This window comes from Apostichopus japonicus, chromosome 21 (assembly GCF_037975245.1).
Source record: "Apostichopus japonicus isolate 1M-3 chromosome 21, ASM3797524v1, whole genome shotgun sequence".
NCBI classification, from domain to species: Eukaryota; Metazoa; Echinodermata; class Holothuroidea; order Aspidochirotida; family Stichopodidae; genus Apostichopus; species Apostichopus japonicus.
The window spans coordinates 20,247,193-20,267,008 of NC_092581.1; the positions used below are offsets into that span (position 1 = coordinate 20,247,193).

Here is a 19,816-nt window from a genome sequence, read left to right on the forward strand (position 1 = left end):
TCGGTTCGTATCCTGTAACGTTAAAAATTCCCGAACGTTTCCTTACTAAAGTTATACAAAGTAAAGGACTTCAAGTTTCCTTAATATTCCTTAATATTCGAACGTTTACTATCAAACCTAACCCCTAACACACTGATCAATCCTCAAGTTTCCTTAATATTCGGTTCGTATATTCCCGAACGTTTCCTTTTGAAATATCATATTTAATCAAGGTTGGGCGAAATGACCAGACTGGTTGGGCGAAATGACCAGGCTGGTTGGGCGAAATGACCAGGCTGGTTGGGCGAAATGACCAGGCTGGTTGGGCGAAATGACCAGGCTGGTTGGGCGAAATGGTAAGGTTGGGCGAAATGGCAGTTGGGCGAAATGGTTGTTGGGCGAAGTGTCCTGCTTCCGGTATTGTGACCTTGTATGGTAACACGCTAGAGGGTGGTATGTCTTTGCCAAGTGCAAGTTACATGGCAATAACCTTTATGCGAACATGTATAAATAAACCATTAAAGTTCTTATCAGTTGTCACCGTTTAAGGAATAAAATTCCTCTATTTATACTGTTAAGACACAAATCTATCTGAATCTAATCAAATTGCGTCGATATTAAGAAACCACGTGTCTTACCATTGATAGAATTAAAACATACGAAGTGAGAGAGAGAGATAGAGAGAGAGAGGAATAGATGTGTTGACTTTGTTTCTCTATGACCATTTAGGTGAAGGGTGCGCTGACATGCCATATGTCTTAAAATCCACATATGTCGAAATTTATTGTCATATGTCAACTTCTCGTACTCTAATTGGAGGACTCTAGCTGTCATATTTCATTCCAGCACGATTTGATTGGAAATAACTCTCACGTGTAAAACAGATCGATATATATCGAATGAATTTGGCATGTCAGTTAATTCAGGACTTCTAGCACTTTAGGCGTTCCATATATGTGGTGCCAGTTGTGATTTCACTATATGGAGTGAAAATCGCACGATATACTGTTGGCCGATTTCTTACATAGGTTTGTCCTTTGTGTCTTCAAAATTGTTTTTGTTACAATTTTGGTTCGTTGATGTATAATCCGATCGTAACCAAAGCAGTTTACCTATATATTTGATATTGAAGCGTTTGTGAACATGTTTTATGGCATGCCATTTGGAAGAAATGGGTGGAAAAAATAAGCTCGTCATAAAATATGACGTTAATCGAAAATTAGTCACCGATAGACATTTATTTATTGATCTCAGCCAGCTTAGATGATTGAACCAAGCTTTATTTGATCAGAACGTTAAGACTGAACAATTTGAAATGCCAAAAGCCTAACATGTTGGTTAGGGTAGGCCTATTCTGGCAATGCTGTCAACACTGTAAGATATGGTCTGTAATACGTTTGCTTTTCTGACATGTGATAACGTAATTGAGAAGACTAGTTAAGGCATGTATACAGGGCAAAGGCTTGTACCTAGAAACGCGGTTCTTTGTTGGTAATTGTTTTTAAATTGACTTTTTGTGAATAGGTCACAGTATCAGGATCCATTTTTAATGTACCGCAACGTCCAACACTATTTTACCCGTTACGTGGGATGTTAGGGGTCGGCCCGTAGACAAGTATTGTGACGCGTGCTTACGCATCCCCTTCCCCCTATATTTTATGGATCCGCCTGATAATGTTAACATTGTTTCCAGCAAAAGGTGAAAATATACAATCATTTTGTATCTTAGCATGTATGCAACCAACCCCCCACCCCGCATAGGACGTGTTCAATGAAAAAGGCCCATACCTTCTGTAAAAGCACCAATAGCAAATCCTGCAGTGCGCGGACTAGAGTCATATTCAATGTAGCTTATTGAAGTTTCTTCTACTTACTCATCTTCGTTTATATATATATATATATATATATATATATATGTTAACCGGTCGTTAAGTGCCGATGTCGGGCAACGGCAATGAGGTTTGACCGGCCACCATTTCCACTTCTTCCTTACATATATATATATATATATATGTATATGTATATGTATATGTATATATATATATGTATATATATATATATGTATATATATATATATGTATATGTATATGTATATATATAGATATATATATATATATACATATACATATATATATATATATATATATATATATATATATATATATATATATATATGTGTTGATACTAGATGAGACTAGTGGAACACTAGTAGTTGTAACTCGGAGTTTCACGCTTTATAGCGATCTTCAGACAACTGGTTCCATATATTCCGCTCTGTCCAATGGACATAGAGCACTCTGCGCCAAGATAGACGCCAACCTACTCTATATATATATATATATATATATATATATATATATATATAAAGTCAATGAAAATGGTATAAATACAAAATGAAGACTTTAGAGGTGGATTTAGTGTATAAATATTATTAAATAGTTAAGCCATCACCTCATATGAGCCAGAACAAGTATGTGGGAGTGCTGCTGAACACGCAGTAGTGTGTGGAAACTAAATAAATTCGTTTATATAAGAAAAGATAATGAAGTACCATGGTAGTATTGATAACTGGTATAGTGTTCTCTATAACCTATATGCTTCCAAATGAAACCTTAATCCTATGTTTTATTGATGATCTTAATACGATGTTATGTTGCCACTTTCTCCTGTTTTACAACAGATGGTATCTTAAAACATGAGGTCAACATAAGACATTTCAAAGAAATCACACCTTGTTGATACGCCAACAATAAAATAGCTCGTAATTGGTATTTCTCTTAGTCCATGGAATTATATATAGCAGTTGATACGTGTTTCTGGCCACAACTGGGTCAGTATAGTGAGGGCATCATAGTAATTATATAGTGAACAAAAAGCATAAGAAAAGAGCATCTCCCGTAATGACATACCTAACCCCCATTAAATTAAACAACCGTATCAATAGAGTTAGAAGCATGGCATTGAATTTAGTACAATGTGTTTCTATTCCAAATCAGTGTCACAGTGTCCGCCGAGGCAATTGCATGTTCGTTTTCGATCGACTGATTTTTCTGAAAATGATCTGAAAGTGAAAACATAACGAAATGGTCGCCTTCTAAAAATGCATTCGGATAACACAATGTCTACTAATGAAGAACATTCATCCTTACAACAAACTAAATATTCTACTTGAATTGATAAGGGGAATCAAGTTTCATCTTTTGATGTGAGCATTTTCTAGACAGATTCATCGAAGCATCGACAATAAATTAATTTCCTTTTCATAACTTTAAATTATTGTCTTCCATTGTACCTAAGACGTAAATTAAAGTCATCAAGAAAGCGGATAACCATGCGTATAAACTTCCACGCAAATTGAAGGCTACTTCCCATAAACAATATCAGCCTTATATTATCTCTGATGCCCCGTGGCGTCACAATTTTAGTCTCCTTGCATTTGCAATTTGTAAAATGAAGTCACTAGATCAGGCTTTGAAAGATGAACGGCCACCGCTTGCGATATTGAAGATCTATCATATTTTCCATCATTGAATATGAATTTCCAGCTGGGGTGCATGGTCACACCGATACGTTTAGCTAATATACCAATGAAAACGTCCTCAAGGAAAAAATATGGCAAAGACATGGATTCCTCATAAAACAATCGCGGTAGATCGCCTGACATGATATAACCTAAACCACACATATAATCGGGGTATACGGGGGCGATATATTGCTCTTTCGAGACGAACCATTTGCTGTTGGTGTTACGGAATGGCACTGCGTTGTGGTATAGCAGTCCGATCATTAACTTCACTGTGGTGTTTAATCCTTCTAGAAGCCTAACCGCATTACTTAGATCCACATATACGTCATCATCGACCTTCATTACCCATGATGCATTGCTGTAATATTCATCAGCCCATTTCATTCCCATTAAAACTTTTAAAGTCAAGTTATTGTAAGTTTCGTCGAAATCCTCCATTAAAATATCTTGATATTGTTCCTGTTCTGCTTTGATATCTGCTAATAATTTCTCTTCTTGCGGTTTTCCCAGAAGGAAAACGCTGCGAACATTTCTTCCTCTTACTACTTTCATACTTAGACACGATTCTCGTTGTGCTTTTCTTTGCATTATATTAGACGCTCTCGATAACATTAAAACCAGAAGATATAGTCCATCTTGATTGTCAAAACGAAAATCAGCAGGTCTGTGTATTATTCCAAAGTTGTGTGTGTTGTTGGCTTTCATTGCTGGTGCAAATGGAAAATAAGGGATACTTTGATTCAATTTGGAAGGTATTTTCGGGCTGCTCTCATTTCCATCGTTGCCAGAAGGATATATTGTTTGTTCAACCTTTTGTAAACCTTTGCTGTTGTTTACCCTGGTATTGGTCACGTTCGTAACGTAGAATTGAGATGATCCGCGATCGACAGGATCTACTTTACTCGAAAGATGTCGAAGAAAGGTAAAATAGGAAGTTACCATCAAAGCGCCGATAAATATAAGCAGAATCATCCATTTTCTTTTCAAAACCATCATGTGTTAGGATCTGCAAGTAAATGATAAACGGTTCATAGACAGCGATTGCGATGAGTTTCTGTTAATGTAAATATATAAATGGAGAACAATGAAGATGAACAATGAGTACAAGAACGATTGAAAACAGGGATACCGCATAGGCCACACTAGCCTAACGAGAACAAAAGTACTGTAAAATGATAAAATTAAAAACAACAGGAACAATCAGAATACAGAATATTGAGACCAATAGCACATGATGAGAACAATAGCAACTGAAAGAAGAACTTTGAGAACAACAGAAACAGGGATACTGAGTAGGCTACACTAGCCTAATAAGAACAAAAGTACTGTAAAACGATAACATTGTGAACAATAGTAACAATCAGAATACAGAATATTGAGACCAATGGCACATGATGAGAACAATAGCAACTGAAGGAAGAACGTTGAGAAAACTGAAACAAACGAAACAAACAACGAGTACAAAGAGACTGTTGGGTAAAGACAGGGTTAACAATGACGCTGAGTATAAAAACAGCGGAAACACTAGGAACAGAAAGATATAAGGGTAAGGACGTTACATGAAACCAATGACGATGAGAAAACAAAGCAATTTGAACAAGAGGGCAATTCACGGAGTTGCATATCTCATCGCGATTAAATCGATAAAGAGGAGCTATTGATACCAAAAAAGATAACAAAATAAACGACAAATGAGGTAGGTTACATAGTACTCGAACTTTCCATTCTACCGGTGAATGTTCCATGTCGATTCAATGTTTTGCCTTGGATTTATAGCAAAACGTCGATTTAACTAACTTTGACCTTTGATCTCTGACCTTAGGTTTCGGGGGTTTTGCGAGTCACAAGGTTTCACCTTGGGTACCTTCCCATCAAGTTTAAAAAAACTCGGCTCAGTCGTTTAGGAGGAGCTTTTGACACAAAATTGGGCACACACGCATTGACACACGCATACAATGACAAACACACGCCCACCCACACACACGTTTTTACCCCTCCCTCGATCATTGACTTCCGGTCACCTTCGGGTTCACCGTCATGGGTTGCCCCCCCCCCCCGAGTGTACTACCCAGGAAAATGAATTACTATGGCAACTGTTGATATGGCAATGGACATAGCTGTATATGGCCCTATTGGCAAAAGAACTACAACATTCTCCCTATAGGAGCGATGAACTCAAAAAATAAACGAAAAAGGAGGTAGGTCGTTAAAAACAATGACGTTGAGAACTCTAAGACGCTAAGAAAAGAACAGCGAGGACAACAACACGCTGAGAACAAAACGGCTGAAGTGTTAGGACACTGGGAATCATACTGCTGAGAGCAACAACACGATGAGAACAAAACAACTTAAGTGTTAGGGCACTGGAAGTAATGATGCTGAGAATAACAACAACACTGAGAACAAACGACTGAAGTGTTAGGACACTGGGAATTATAATAATGATGAGAACAACAACACGCTGAGAACAAAACGGCTGAAGTGTTAGGACACTGGGAGTAATGATGCTGAGAATAACAACAACACTGAGAACAAACGACTGAAGTGTTAGGACACTGGGAATTATAATAATGATGAGAACAACAACACTGAGAACAAACGACTGAAGTGTTAGGACACTGGGAATCATACGGCTGAGAGCAACAACACGATGAGAACAAAACAACTAAAGTTATAGGACACTGGGAGTAATGATGTTGAGAATAACAACAACACTGAGAACAAACGACTGAAGTGTTAGGACACTGGGAATCATACTGCTGAGAGCAACAACACGATGAGAACAAAACAACTGAAGTGTTAGGACACTGGAAGTAATGATGCTGAGAATAACAACAACACTGAGAAAAAACGACGGAAGTGTTAGGACACTGGGAATCATACTGTTGAGAGCAACAACACGATGAGAACAAAACAACTGAAGTGTTAGGACACTGGAAGTAATGATGCTGAGAATAACAACAACACTGAGAACAAACGACTGAAGTGTTAGGACACTGGGAATCATACTGCTGAGAGCAACAACACGATGAGAACAAAACAACTGAAGTGTTAGGACACTGGAAGTAATGATGCTGAGAATAACAACAACACTGAGAACAAACGACTGAAGTGTTAGGACACTGGGAATTATAATAATGATGAGAACAACAACACGCTGAGAACAAAACGGCTGAAGTGTTAGTACACTGGGAGTAATGATGCTGAGAGCAACAACACTGAGAACAAACGATTGAAGTGTTAGGACACTGGGAGTAATGATGCTGAGAATAACAACAACACTGAGAACAAACGACTGAAGTGTTAGGACACTGGGAATCATACTGCTGAGAGCAACAACACGATGAGAACAAAACAACTGAAGTGTTAGGACACTGGGAATCATGATGATGAGAACGCTTTCTAGTCACTTCGCCCAACAACCATTTCGCCCAACTGCCATTTCGCCCAACCAGCCTGGTCATTTCGCCCAACCAGCCTGGTCATCTCACCCAACCAGCATGGTCATTTCGCCCAACCATCATAGTCATTTCGCCCAACCTATATATTTTTACTAATATTCAGTCAGAAAAATATTACTTTTTTATTCCACTAGTTCAATTTGATTTATTTTGGGTTAGGTTACTTCGTCATAGGTAAATGAAAAAGTGAGGTCCGCTCGATATCGATCGGAGTCTGAGCAGTTATTTCGGGTATAATGGGAGGATTACACTACTTTAGGCGTTTACGCATACAATGGAAGTTATATTATTATACAAACACAGGGGAATCGGTCTTCATAAAAACCTATCAAACCTAACCCCTAAAACACTGATCCATCCTACTGACTAACAAGTCCCGAACGTTTCCTTATTAAATTGAAAAAAATAAAAATAAAACCCGTCCGTTATATTGAATTACTATATTTAATCAATGTAACCACTTTATAAATGTAACCACATATGTAATCACATACCGGTATGTAATCAATTTAACCACGACTTCAAGTTTCCTTAATACTCGGTTCGTATCCCGTAACGTTAACAATTCCCGAACGTTTACTATATCAAACCTAACCCCTAAAACCATGATCCATCGTCAAGATTCCTTAATATTCGGTTCGTATCCTGTAACGTAAAAAATTCCCGAACGTTACCTTACTAAAGTTATGCAAAGTAAAGGACTTCAAGTTTCCTTAATATTCGAACGTTTACTATCAAACCTAACACACTGATCAATCCTCAAGTTTCCTTAATATTCGGTTCGTATCCTGTAACGTTAACAATTCCCGAACGTTTCCTTACTGAAGTTATACAAAGTAAAGGACTTCAAGTTTCCTTAATATTCCTTAATATTCGAACGTTTACTATCAAACCTAACCCCTAACACACTGATCAATCCTCAAGTTTCCTTAATATTCGGTTCGTATCCTGTAACGTTAACAATTCCCGAACGTTTCCTTACTGAAGTTATACAAAGTAAAGGACTTCAAGTTTCCTTAATATCCCTTAATATTCGAACGTTTACTATCAAACCTAACCCCTAACACACTGATCAATCCTCAAGTTTCCTTAATATTCGGTTCGTATCCTGTAACGTTAACAATTCCCGAACGTTTCCTTTTGAAATATCATATTTAATCAAGGTTGGGCGAAATGACCAGACTGGTTGGGCGAAATGACCAGGCTGTTGGGCGAAATGACCAGGCTGGTTGGGCGAAATGACCGGGCTGGTTGGGCGAAATGACCAGGCTGGTTGGGCGAAATGGTAAGGTTGGGCGAAATGGCAGTTGGGCGAAATGGCAGTTGGGCGAAATGGTTGTTGGGCAAAGTGTCCTGCTTCCCTGAGAACAACAACACTGAGAACAAACGATTGAAGTGTTAGGACACTGGGAATTATAATAATGAGAACAACAGCAAGCTGGGAACAAGAAGGAAAAATTACACCGAGTACAATGCCACAGAGAGCAATAATGAACACCAGAAGGAACACTTTATTGAAATCAAGGTGAGGGGGGGGGGGGTGGAGGAACCAGAATACTAAGAACAAAAACAAGAACATGCAACCTAATGGAATGACCTTCCTATTGATTGTCTTCCACGAATGAATGTCGCTTAGTAGGTAATTAATTATATGATGTGTTTCTTGTAACTATGAATCTTTATCAGCAACACCTCGTGAAATGGTATGGTAGTCCACTTCCAACGAGCGCACAACTTTACAACAAGTGGCATTGGTAATATGGTCAGGAGTGGGATAATTTCGCAATTATAATGATCAAACTACGAAATTCTTTGGAAAATTTAACATTTTATTCATTTCATTGAATATAAACAGAAATTACTTGGAACAAATTATTATTTTGTTATTCTATATCGCAGTGTACAATATTGTACACTATTATATAAATACTAAATATTATAGGGATTGTACAAATGAAACACGAGATACGTTATCATGCTACAGCCTTTATATTTCCGTTATTTAACTTACCATAATTTGATGTTTTTAAAAAAAATATAAATACGGCGATGCAGAGTTGAGATACAATAAATCTGTTTCAGCGAACACATCCGTGGATGAATGATGCTGCGATGTTGCACAACGTCTGTCTTTGAAAAACTATTTCTTTCTACTGCGATATTCTCATTTCACATCATTCTATTTTTTTAACGATAAAAGTGTAAATAACAACAGGTGTTAGAATAACAAGCAGCCCACCTTGGTATGTGAGAGATATGCCACGACTTGATTGAGATCTGGTAATTATTTGCCTTTTCAGTTATCGTATATAGCGCGTAAGTTGCATAATCAATAACTGTTCACGCTGTTTGCAACGCTTAGTCTTGTATATTAATTAATGCAAATATCTTTGATCTATAATGCCCCCGATCGATTAATATTGTGATTGACAGTCAAAGCACGGAACATAACATAATTATAACATTGATTCGATGTATTCTAGGTAAAGTAAATGGTATGTGCAACTTTAGCAACGTGTTGTGTTCGTTTGTTGACGAACACATATATAATTCATCTGGTAGAATTATGTCTGTCTTGACCATGTTATTGTTAACACCATTTTGCTGATTTGGTTTTACTAAAAACGCGAGACACCACAAATCACATGTCGATAAGGTCCATAATAGTACAGTTCTTAAATTGCCAGTATACTGCTCCAAGATCATTGTAACGAATATGTTTACGCCAGAATATACATTAATTATGGAAATGTTGATATGCCATCGAAATGTTAACATGAGCATTTAGTTTGGTAAACAATTTTCTGCAATATATATAATTGCTGAGTTTTATCTCAACGAAATAAAAAGAAAAATAGAAAAGAAAACAGATCACATGTTTCATCCAATTTAATGGCAATTTTGTTTTACTCCCTTGGCAAAAACCTTGTAATCAAACAATTTTCTGCAAAATGAAGTATTCTATCGGTTCCCTGTAATAGAAGTTTGTAATTTGACATTTTATTGCAAAACTACACACATCATATTAAGTATTCCGACAGTTGGTTGCATTGTGTCAACCTGTTTATGGTCTCTAAACCGTTTCTTGCATATAACGTTTGTCCAGTAATGGTCAGGACACATATGATAAGTAGCTTGTAGTGTTGTAGTGTTATTTTGAAGGTAAAAGAAGAACATAACCAGTATATTATGAACATATTATGAACATTGTGCGAAATTTGGGTCAATTTAGGCGATTTTAGACCACTTAAGCCTTCCAAGGTCAGCATACGAAAATTTTGTGAATAATCACTGAGTATGAGGTGTGTTTACATAAGTGACGAAAACTCCAGGCTCTCATAGAAAAATGATCTTCGCGGTTATTATACGGAAAACTGATGTTGCCATGAATGGCCAACGTGTCAGCTGTATCCAGTAATGGGTAGGGTTTACCAGTGAGAACATCTATAATGACTTAAAGATCCCATATCGTTTACGGTATAGTGTGTAAGTCAATGAGGCAATAATATGAAGTATGCTACCCTAGGGATACAGAGGGCGCATGTTCATCCTGCCCGAAGTATAAAGTCAAATCGGCTTAAGCATCTTTATCACCATGGAAAGACGTAGTGTTGGCATAATACGTACATGCAGAGGAAGCAGGACACTTCGCCCAACAACCATTTCGCCCAACTGCCATTTCGCCCAACCTTACCATTTCGCCCAACCAGCCTGGTCATTTCGCCCAACCAGCCTGGTCATTTCGCCCAACCAGCCTGGTCATTTCGCCCAACCAGCCTGGTCATTTCGCCCAACCAGCCTGGTCATTTCGCCCAACCAGCCTGGTCATTTCGCCCAACCAGCCTGGTCATTTCGCCCAACCAGCCTGGTCATTTCGCCCAACCAGCCTGGTCATTTCGCCCAACCTTGATTAACTATGATACTTGAAAAATAAACGTTCGGGAATTGTTAAAGTAACAGGATACGAACCGAGTATTAAGGAAACTTGAAGTCGTGGTTAAATTGATTAGGCCTACATATGTGATTACATATGTGGTTACATTGATAAATATTACGGACGGGTTTTATATATATATTGTTTTTCACTTAACGTTCCGGAATTGTTAGTCAGTAGGATGAACCAGTATTTTAGGGGTTAGGTTTGATAGGTTTTTATGAAGACCGATTCCCCTGTGTTTGTATAATAATATAACTCCCACTGTATGCGTAAACGCCTAAAGTAGTGTAATCCTCCCATTATACCCGAAATAACTGACTCCGATCGATATCGAGCGGACCTCACTTTATTTACCTATTACGAAGTAACCTTACCCAAAATAAATCAAATTGAACTGGTGGAATAGAAAAAGTAATATTATTCTGACTGAATATTAGTAAAAATAAGGTTGGGCGAAATGACCAACACGGTTGGGCGAAATGACCAACACGGTTGGGCGAAATGACCAACACGGTTGGGCGAACTGACCATGCTGGTTGGGCGAAATGACCAACGCGGTTGGGCGAAATGACCAGGCTGGTTGGGCGAAATGGCAGTTGGGCGAAATGGTTGTTGGGCGAAGTGACTCGCAAGCCATGCAGAGACTTACTGTCGCACCACTCTTACCAGGTAAAAGGTGTGTTAACAAGTACAAGACAAGTTTACAGACAATAACGAACAGTAGTTGTTCTGAATATATGTTCTTGTCTCTTGGCATGAATAGGCGCCAAATATTAACTATATTAATCATATTAGATATAAGATTATAAGTATTAGCTTGGATACTTACAATGTATTTTTGGCATATTTCATTAGACTTAAAAAGCCCAGATCTCTGTTTATCTTCGGAGTCCCCTTGTAGAAGATAGCATTTCCAAAGAAAATTATTTTCACAAGAGAATATCTTGGGCTATAGAGAATATATACATAGAAGTAGAATATAGCCTTCTACATTTTTATTTTTCTTTTGGATCAAAAGAAACCAGGCCACGATAACATATAAAAGCCTCCTTTTGCATAAAAGAAGGTGTAAGCTATTGTATTTTTAAATCATCGAAGATAATTTAATGATACAGCCACTAAACTCAAAGATGCTTAATTTATGTAATACTTACAACCATTAACATATTCTAACAGTGTTTTATTCATGCAAACAGTAGGCGAATGCAGCCGATTTGCACAGAGATTACAGTTATTACTGTAAATCTTAAGGTTTGTTACCACAGTAAATGCTGGATTGTGCTGACAAATCTGATAATTCGGTAGCAAGTTCTATTAGGATTACAGTAAGAACTGAGGATATGTGTAATCCCAACATATCCCAACAACTGGAGTTGTTGGAATTACACATATTCTCAGTTCTTACTGTAATACTAATAGCACATGCTACTGATTTATAGCACGATCCAGTTTTTACTTTGGTACACAAATTTAAGATTTCCAGTAGTAACTATGTTCTCTGTGTATATCGGGTGGCGAATCTTATCATTGAAAATGGAAAGGGGTCATCACATTTTTGATGAAATCAATTGAAACTAAATTCGATCTATCACCAACTTACATTAAGAAGGAAAATCTCCAATATCACCTGCAGTCGGTAAATTCATCTAAAATACGATAAAATTGACAAATCAAATAGCACCATGCCCGAGTTGGGCGGTAAATGGAATTCCGGGGACTAGAGATCTCGTTTCCGCGAACAAACAGCCAGGTGCCAGATTGCTTGCGTCATAATTAAGCAACCTAGGAAAATAACGGTGTCTGCTTTGTAAAGAAATGCAGCATTACCAGTGTCTGACCTTTTCTATTAACTGTTGAAGCTTTTACCACAAATTTATTATTGATTAGTTTATTTACATACCGTTGAAGTTTTAAATTTGACGGGTGTTTTTTTTGGTTCCCTATGATGATACGCATGCTATCTGACTTGGAATTCCTTTGCATATGATTAATCATTTTTGATGTACTCGATAATAGACCAACAGAATGCTAATAGAAATACCAGAAAACTTGCGATTGCCATTTCAAGAAACACGATTTGCGTGGATCCAAAAATATCGTACGCAGCACCTGAGGAAAAGAAATGAAAGACGATTATTGATAAAAGCTTCAGATTCATAATTATTAGAAAGCAACTAAAGAGTTTCTACAAACATTAGTTACTTTATGAGCCTTGGTTGCTTGATACGCCAATAACACTTAAATGCAACATTGCAGTGGCGTAGGAAGGTACTTTTGAGTGGGGGGGGGGGGCTGAAGACTGATGGCCGGCCTGGGGAAGGGGTCTAAGGGAATGGGGTGTCCCCCTCCCCTTTTGGAATCTTTTTGCATTTCCAGGTGGTCTCAGATGCGATTTGGTGCAATATAGCACACTTCAACACCCACTCCATTTTGTAAATAAATTTGCATTTTCACCTGGCCATAGATGCAATTTGGTGCTCTAAATGAGATTTTTTTTCTCATTTGGAAATGAAAAAGGGGTTTTCTGACTTGCAAAGCGTGGGGGGGGGGGGAATGATACTTCCGCCCCTCCATATTTTTCACAGCCCCGCAGTTCCTACGACCATTGTATTTGTTTAGTGCACATTAAGCCAACAAACTTAATTTATTGTCATAGTTTTGATACCACAGAAAGAGTACACGCAGCGATGAGAAACCATGTTTAAGAAATCAGTTAAGTAGCCCATCCTCCTAACTGGTCGAAGAATTTTCCAAACGAGTTAACTTGTTGAGGATACCGAGAGAGTGTATTTTGGTTTTACATTCCACTGAGTGCGTGTTGTTTTAGTACCAGGGGCGTCGTGCGAAAATAATTTTTTTCGGGGCCCGTAAGCAGGTGATGACTATCTAAGCGGAGCGCCACCACGGGTTGGCGCTGCGCCAGTGGCGGCGGAACCGGGGGGGGGGCTGGGGGGGGGGGGCTCAGCCCCCTCAATGAAAAAGTTGAGGGGGCAAATGCATGATAAGCCCCCCAATATTTACCAAGGCTCCGAAACGTGCATCTGCCCATGTTTTAATGCATATGTCTTGTCGATCTTTCCGATGCACACGTATACTATATAGGTGTAATAATTTAGTAAATGCTGGGGGGGGGGGGACTGCTGATAATTGATTGTCTGTATCATACCTCATCGAATTTTAGTGTTTTAAATAAGAGTGTAATAAGCTAAACGCTACACTCATCAAAATTTGCGTTTACACTACGAGTACACGCAAGGCGTGGAACATGGCTCTATGTTTAAACGCAATCAATTATTAAACGAACAAAAACACAATATTAGCATTTCACCTGTACTGTATAAAGATGCATTCGTGACAGTGCTTGGTTCATAGAAATTTGTTGGCAACTGCACATGGTTTTGGAATTACCCATTTGTTGACATTAAGAAATGCTTTCTGTTTTTTCTTATGACATTTATTTAATTATTTCATTTAATTGCAAGTAGTAATTTACTACAGTCAAAAACGTCTTTGCGAGTACACTACGAGTAATAGCTACTCTCTTAAAACACCATCGAATATACAGATTACAATGTTTTTACAGATTTTTACGTGCAATCTGAGAAAATGCAGACTTGAGACCCATATTTCAGGGCTAGGTATTCGCAGCATAAAACACTCGGGAAGTGCCGTTTCCGGCCATCTGGGGGTTTGAAAAACCGAAAATTTTCTTGTACGCTCCGCGCCAACCGATGGTGGCGCTCCGCTTAGATAGTCTCCACACATTAGCCCCTACACTTTCTGTTAACCTGTAATTACAAATGTAATAGTAATATCCAACGTATATCACCGACTTATAGGAATAACTTTTCAAAGCTTTGAAATATACTCAAATTGCTAGTTATGACGAGGATATCGATAGAAGTCTCCTCTGTGTAATATACGTAGACTTCACCAGTCGTCCGTCCGTCCGTCCGTCCGTCCGTCCGACCCATCATGTCCGTCCGAGTTTGACAACAACAGACAGAGGTTCTTATTTTATAATACCCTTGCCCCCACCCCCCAAAAATAAAAAATAAAATAAAAGAAGGAAATTTAAGGCTTGGTGTTTATACGTAAAGTCTGTCAATACTTATTAGCAATACTTACCGCTTAGTCCTCCCCCTGTTGCATTACCCATGGCTACTGAGATAAAAAATAAAACCACTGCTGGATTGAAATCTTCTACTGGAACCTTCATGGAACATAACCCGCCCATTGCCGCTCCTATCAGTCCAAACGTTATTCCAACAACGAATGAGACGGTTAAAAGCATTACGTAATTGTCGTCCGGTAACATCAGAATGATAAACGTTATGCATTCTAATAGCGCTGGAATACATATGAAGTGGAAAGGAGTAGTTATTTTCAAATAATATAGCAATATGCACCAAAGGCGACCGAATATTGCTCCGACTCCAGCAAAACTTGAGAGAAACACCGCTTGGGATTTTGATAAACCTTTCTCTATTCCGAGAGTGACGGCAAAAAGGGCCCAACCGACAAGGTTAAATGTGAAAAGACATGCAATTATCATGAGAAATGGAACAGATAAATTTGAAACAAAGACCTTCCAGTGGACAGAAATCAGTGGCATAACTTTAGAGAGTGCGGCGTCGCTGTTATGGCGGTCTTCTTGGAGGACTTGCTGACCTCTCTCTGGCCTTAAAGTAATACTGGCCACAATGATATGGAGATTCAAAGCCCCAAACAAAAGTAAAGCTCCCCGGGTGCCATATAGCTCTTGTAACCTCTCGAATAAGACTGGTAAGATCATCATTCCGATGAAAGATGATTGATCGGTTAGTGTCTGGATAATCCCAAATGTGGCATCATCGCTAAAAGCATTTCTAAGAATAACAATAGACGACGTCCAGGCTGATCCAAACCCAATACCTGATATTTCATGAAAGTGAAAAAAAAACATGATATTAATTGTTTTGCCATTAATTTAACGACAGTTAATGCAGTGACTTGATAAAAACTCGTAATTGCGTAACATCATTAACAGCTTTACATCGATTTTCTGTCACAAAATACACAAATAGGCAATACCGTCCATGGCTTAGTAGAGAAGAAATATAAATTCTTAATATATCTAAATAACGACCACACGTAGTAACTGTTCATATATATCTATATAACTATATATAATTTTCAAGCAGAGTCCCTTCATGTTATGGCAACCTTAATAGAGCTAAGAAAGGCAAACAATCAAAGAATAGTATCCACACATCCATCCCATATATCTGGCAATTCAATAGCTGAGACAGAAACTACCGGGGTCGTAGAAGATTACAACCATTAGTCTTTTCTTACCGGGGAACTTTGAATGATACTTACCTATTAATGAACAGCACAAGGTCAGCCATAGAGCGTTCCATGGAAGTATACCATTACCTACATACCCTAAGCCAACTAGTAAACCGCCGAAGACGATGGCTGCCCTCGGTCCAATAATGTTGTACAGGAGGTACCCTAAGGGAGCTGTCAAATTAGAAATCAGCAACTCCGATCATTAAAAGTGATGTCTTAAATAGTAACACAGAAAAATACATGTTAAAAGTACGGAATTACAACGGTGTTGTTCATATTCATGAACAGTAACAAAGACTCGTGTATATATATATATTTATATATATATATATATACATATACATATATATATATATATATATTCGAAGATAGATATATTCGAAGATAGACGGGTCAGATGATATAATTATGCTTAATCAGTGAGATATAGCCATTGTTAATAAGAAGTTAATGTGCCAAATTATGCTTGATGACAACTAAACTAGTTCGTTAATTTCAGTTTACCGTACTGCAATAGCCTACATAGCTAGAATAACGTTTTCTTCTGCCTCTAACATTGTAGATCTATGCAAGGTTTCAGAATTTTATCACTATCGTTACAACACATTGTGTAATTTGGTTGCCTACAAATATCTTTCACATTCCAATATATGAAAACAACACTAATAAGCAAAGCTAGGGACATTCTAGACAAGTTTTACTTTCACAAAGGCTTCCAATTGCCTTTTGGATATCATATATACATACCATGGAGTTAGAAGAGACTCCATGTACATACCTACCTAATAAATACGACAAGACTCTTTGCATAGCAAGTATTAGACCCAATTGTGTAAAGGAGAGATCCGCTCGCTTGGTCAACTCTTGTATTAAAACACCGTAGGTCTTAAATGAACCGAGCTCGAAAAAAGACAAACATGATCGGACGATGAAGGTTGTAACTTGGTGATAATTTGGCGACATGTTTCTTTTTGCCGAACTTATATCTGTAAAGTGAATAGGAAAATGAATCAATCTTCTGCATGCATTTGTGTGTCTTCGTGCATTATTATGCTACCAGCTTTTCAAGAATAATGTTTGGAATGAATAAAAACTATACCCGGCGTATCTGAAACGTTCACTGCAAGTTATCACATTAGACTACTTGTAATGGGTTCGTACTCGATTAGTTGTCATAATCTTTATTATGTATTCATAGCCATACTGGGGGCCATTTTGGAATTGTAGTAGTGCTCACGGCGTATATAATTAAAGTGCTTCTATGCTATTAAATAAGGAGATAACATATTCAAGTAAAAATCACTTATACTTTGGTCCATAATATGACAGGACTCTCAAATAAAACAGTTCTATTGAAAACAATATGCAAATTACGTTATTAATATGTGAACATTTAATTATCAGCAAATATCTGAGACAAAATCTTTCCATGAAGAATACCACTGGCCCTAATCAGTCAAATCATACATCAAATATAGGGCGTAAACCATATCAGTAAGTGTGTTCTATATCACCAGAAAACAAAATATGGCAAATAATATTATTGCAATTAATTTACTAGCTTTTGCTCTGAAAAATACTAAGTCCAATTTATTTTGTAAATGTTATGATTGTTTCTGTGATGATGGTTCACACAAATTGAATTCGAGAAAACGGCAATTAAAATTAAGCTTAACTTTCATTTAAGAACAAAACTCAATAGATTATGGACAAAGATAGCATGGCGAGATAATAATTGTTGGGACTACAACCAAATGATAATGATTTATAATACTAACTAATGAAAATAGTAAAATATATGTACAATTTCAAAGAAATGCATTAGTGAAATAAATTACAATATCACACTATAAAGTGAACGTATAAGATGATGATCCAATGAGCTACAAGTCCACATCGAAAATAGGACAGTGATGTTAGTGTCAGGTCATACTTGATTCGGAATAGTGCCTCGATGGAGTGTTTGAAGGGTCTTCTCAGACCGGGTATGGATATATTATGTGAACGATGGTTATTAGTGTTATGGCACATGATGTAACAGTGTATCTCACTAATCTTTTGGAAAAGGATATTTTGAAGCCGTCTGGATCACTCCACCAATTATAGTATTAACTTTCACTCTGCAGTATCTGACTTACATGTTAATATAATGTAGTAAGAAGTTGTAATCTCATCCCATGTTATTAGGTTACGCTCTTAAATCCCGACTTCACCTCAACCCCTCACCCATTACGGGCCATTCACCCATCTAACATCAGTTCAACACCCATAGTGATTTAATATTGCACTATTTTAAATTACCCTTTTCACAAGATTGTTCCACTAAACACCATACTGCATTTGTCGTATACATCACATATTACAGGTAAGAACCTGATAAAAAACATGTTATTTACTTGTATAGAAATAACGCATGCATGTCCACGAAATAATTTCCAACATATTCAAAAATTTGTTTTAAGAACATATATACGAGAAAATTTGATTATATACTCATGTACATCAATGCAACGTTATTTCTTTGCTTGGAATTAGCTTACGAGTTTTAATTTTATACCGTGCATAAAATATCGCCATTTTGTCAAATACCATTTTGGGAATAATTAAACTACAGCACAAACAGTTAACATGATATAAGCAAATTTAATTTAAACCAGTTAGAGAACTGTCTTCCGTGATTAATGACAATATAAGCGGAGGAGAATGCATTTACCTATTTCTGAAGTTTATTCACTTGTATGTTTCACCTTTGGTTATATCCAGGTTTTGGCAGATATCTGTCGTCTTCCGAGAGCGTCAAGGAAACTAAAATACCAATTTGAACAGATCACATTTCCTATACCACTTTAGTACTCCATAGAAATAACACCGCGAATAAATACTAACATATAACGAATAAATACCTAACATTAGACGACAACCGTGTAATTTTTAATTAAGAATAAACCCTACACGGATATATATAGCCTACCATAACGAGATTGTTGGGACCAGCAACAAATGATTTATTCAAAATGAAACTATTTAAATTAATTGAATGCAGGTAAGACTTTTAACCCCTAAAATAAGGGAAACTGTCTTAAAATTTAATGATTGTGCACGTTAAATGAAAAGGCTCATCATGTCACTATATATCTTGCTGGATCAGAAGAAATACTGAGAAGGGACTGAGGGCGTGAACGGCGGTCAATGATTGCCTCCGAACATTGTTGGACAATGAATAATGCATTATTATTTCCTTTTGAGAGTTTCTGATCAGATTCAAAATAGCACTAGCACTGTAAAGCTGTAAAATCAGATATGTGTATGCTGTGGTAAAGTGTTTTTTTTGGGGTGTGCGTGGGTGTATGTGTGTGTGTGTGTGTGTGTGTGTGTGGGGGGGGGGGTTATTGGCTACCTATCCTTAATTTGAGAAACTTTTTGAATATTCCTTAAAGGGAAATTGAAGGGTGCACAAAGAAGGTCTCTGCAAACAGGTGAAGAAGTGTTTGCTCAAGCACGATAACCGACTATAAGGTTAGTGAATCCATATTGCTTAGTGGCTATGGTGTTTCCATCTCCTCCTGCTCGGGTACTGGG

At 37.5% G+C, this 19,816-nt stretch overlaps 2 protein-coding genes across 3 annotated transcripts; both read right to left on the minus strand.

Moving 5' to 3' along the window:
• Positions 1 to 2,376: 2,376 nt before the first annotated feature.
• Positions 2,377 to 9,366, minus strand: LOC139963245 (beta-1,3-galactosyltransferase 5-like). The gene is made up of 2 exons (XM_071963869.1): positions 8,978 to 9,366; positions 2,377 to 4,511 (listed from the first exon to the last, which is right to left on the minus strand). The coding sequence occupies exon 2, from the start codon at positions 4,499 to 4,501 to the stop codon at positions 3,401 to 3,403; it is 1,101 nt and encodes a 366-aa protein (XP_071819970.1). The 5' UTR covers positions 4,502 to 4,511; positions 8,978 to 9,366; the 3' UTR covers positions 2,377 to 3,400.
• Positions 9,367 to 12,364: 2,998 nt separating this feature from the next.
• LOC139963240 (monocarboxylate transporter 4-like) lies at positions 12,365 to 19,095 on the minus strand. 2 transcript variants are annotated; one of them, XM_071963860.1, is made up of 5 exons: positions 18,951 to 19,095; positions 17,020 to 17,223; positions 16,265 to 16,408; positions 15,032 to 15,817; positions 12,365 to 13,012 (listed from the first exon to the last, which is right to left on the minus strand). In XM_071963860.1, the coding sequence occupies exons 2-5, from the start codon at positions 17,198 to 17,200 to the stop codon at positions 12,891 to 12,893; spliced, it is 1,233 nt and encodes a 410-aa protein (XP_071819961.1). In that variant the 5' UTR covers positions 17,201 to 17,223; positions 18,951 to 19,095; the 3' UTR covers positions 12,365 to 12,890. The 2 variants fall into 2 exon arrangements, with proteins under 2 accessions (XP_071819961.1, XP_071819962.1); XM_071963861.1 differs by lacking the exon at positions 18,951 to 19,095 and having other exon boundaries at positions 17,020 to 17,450.
• Positions 19,096 to 19,816: the final 721 nt, after the last annotated feature.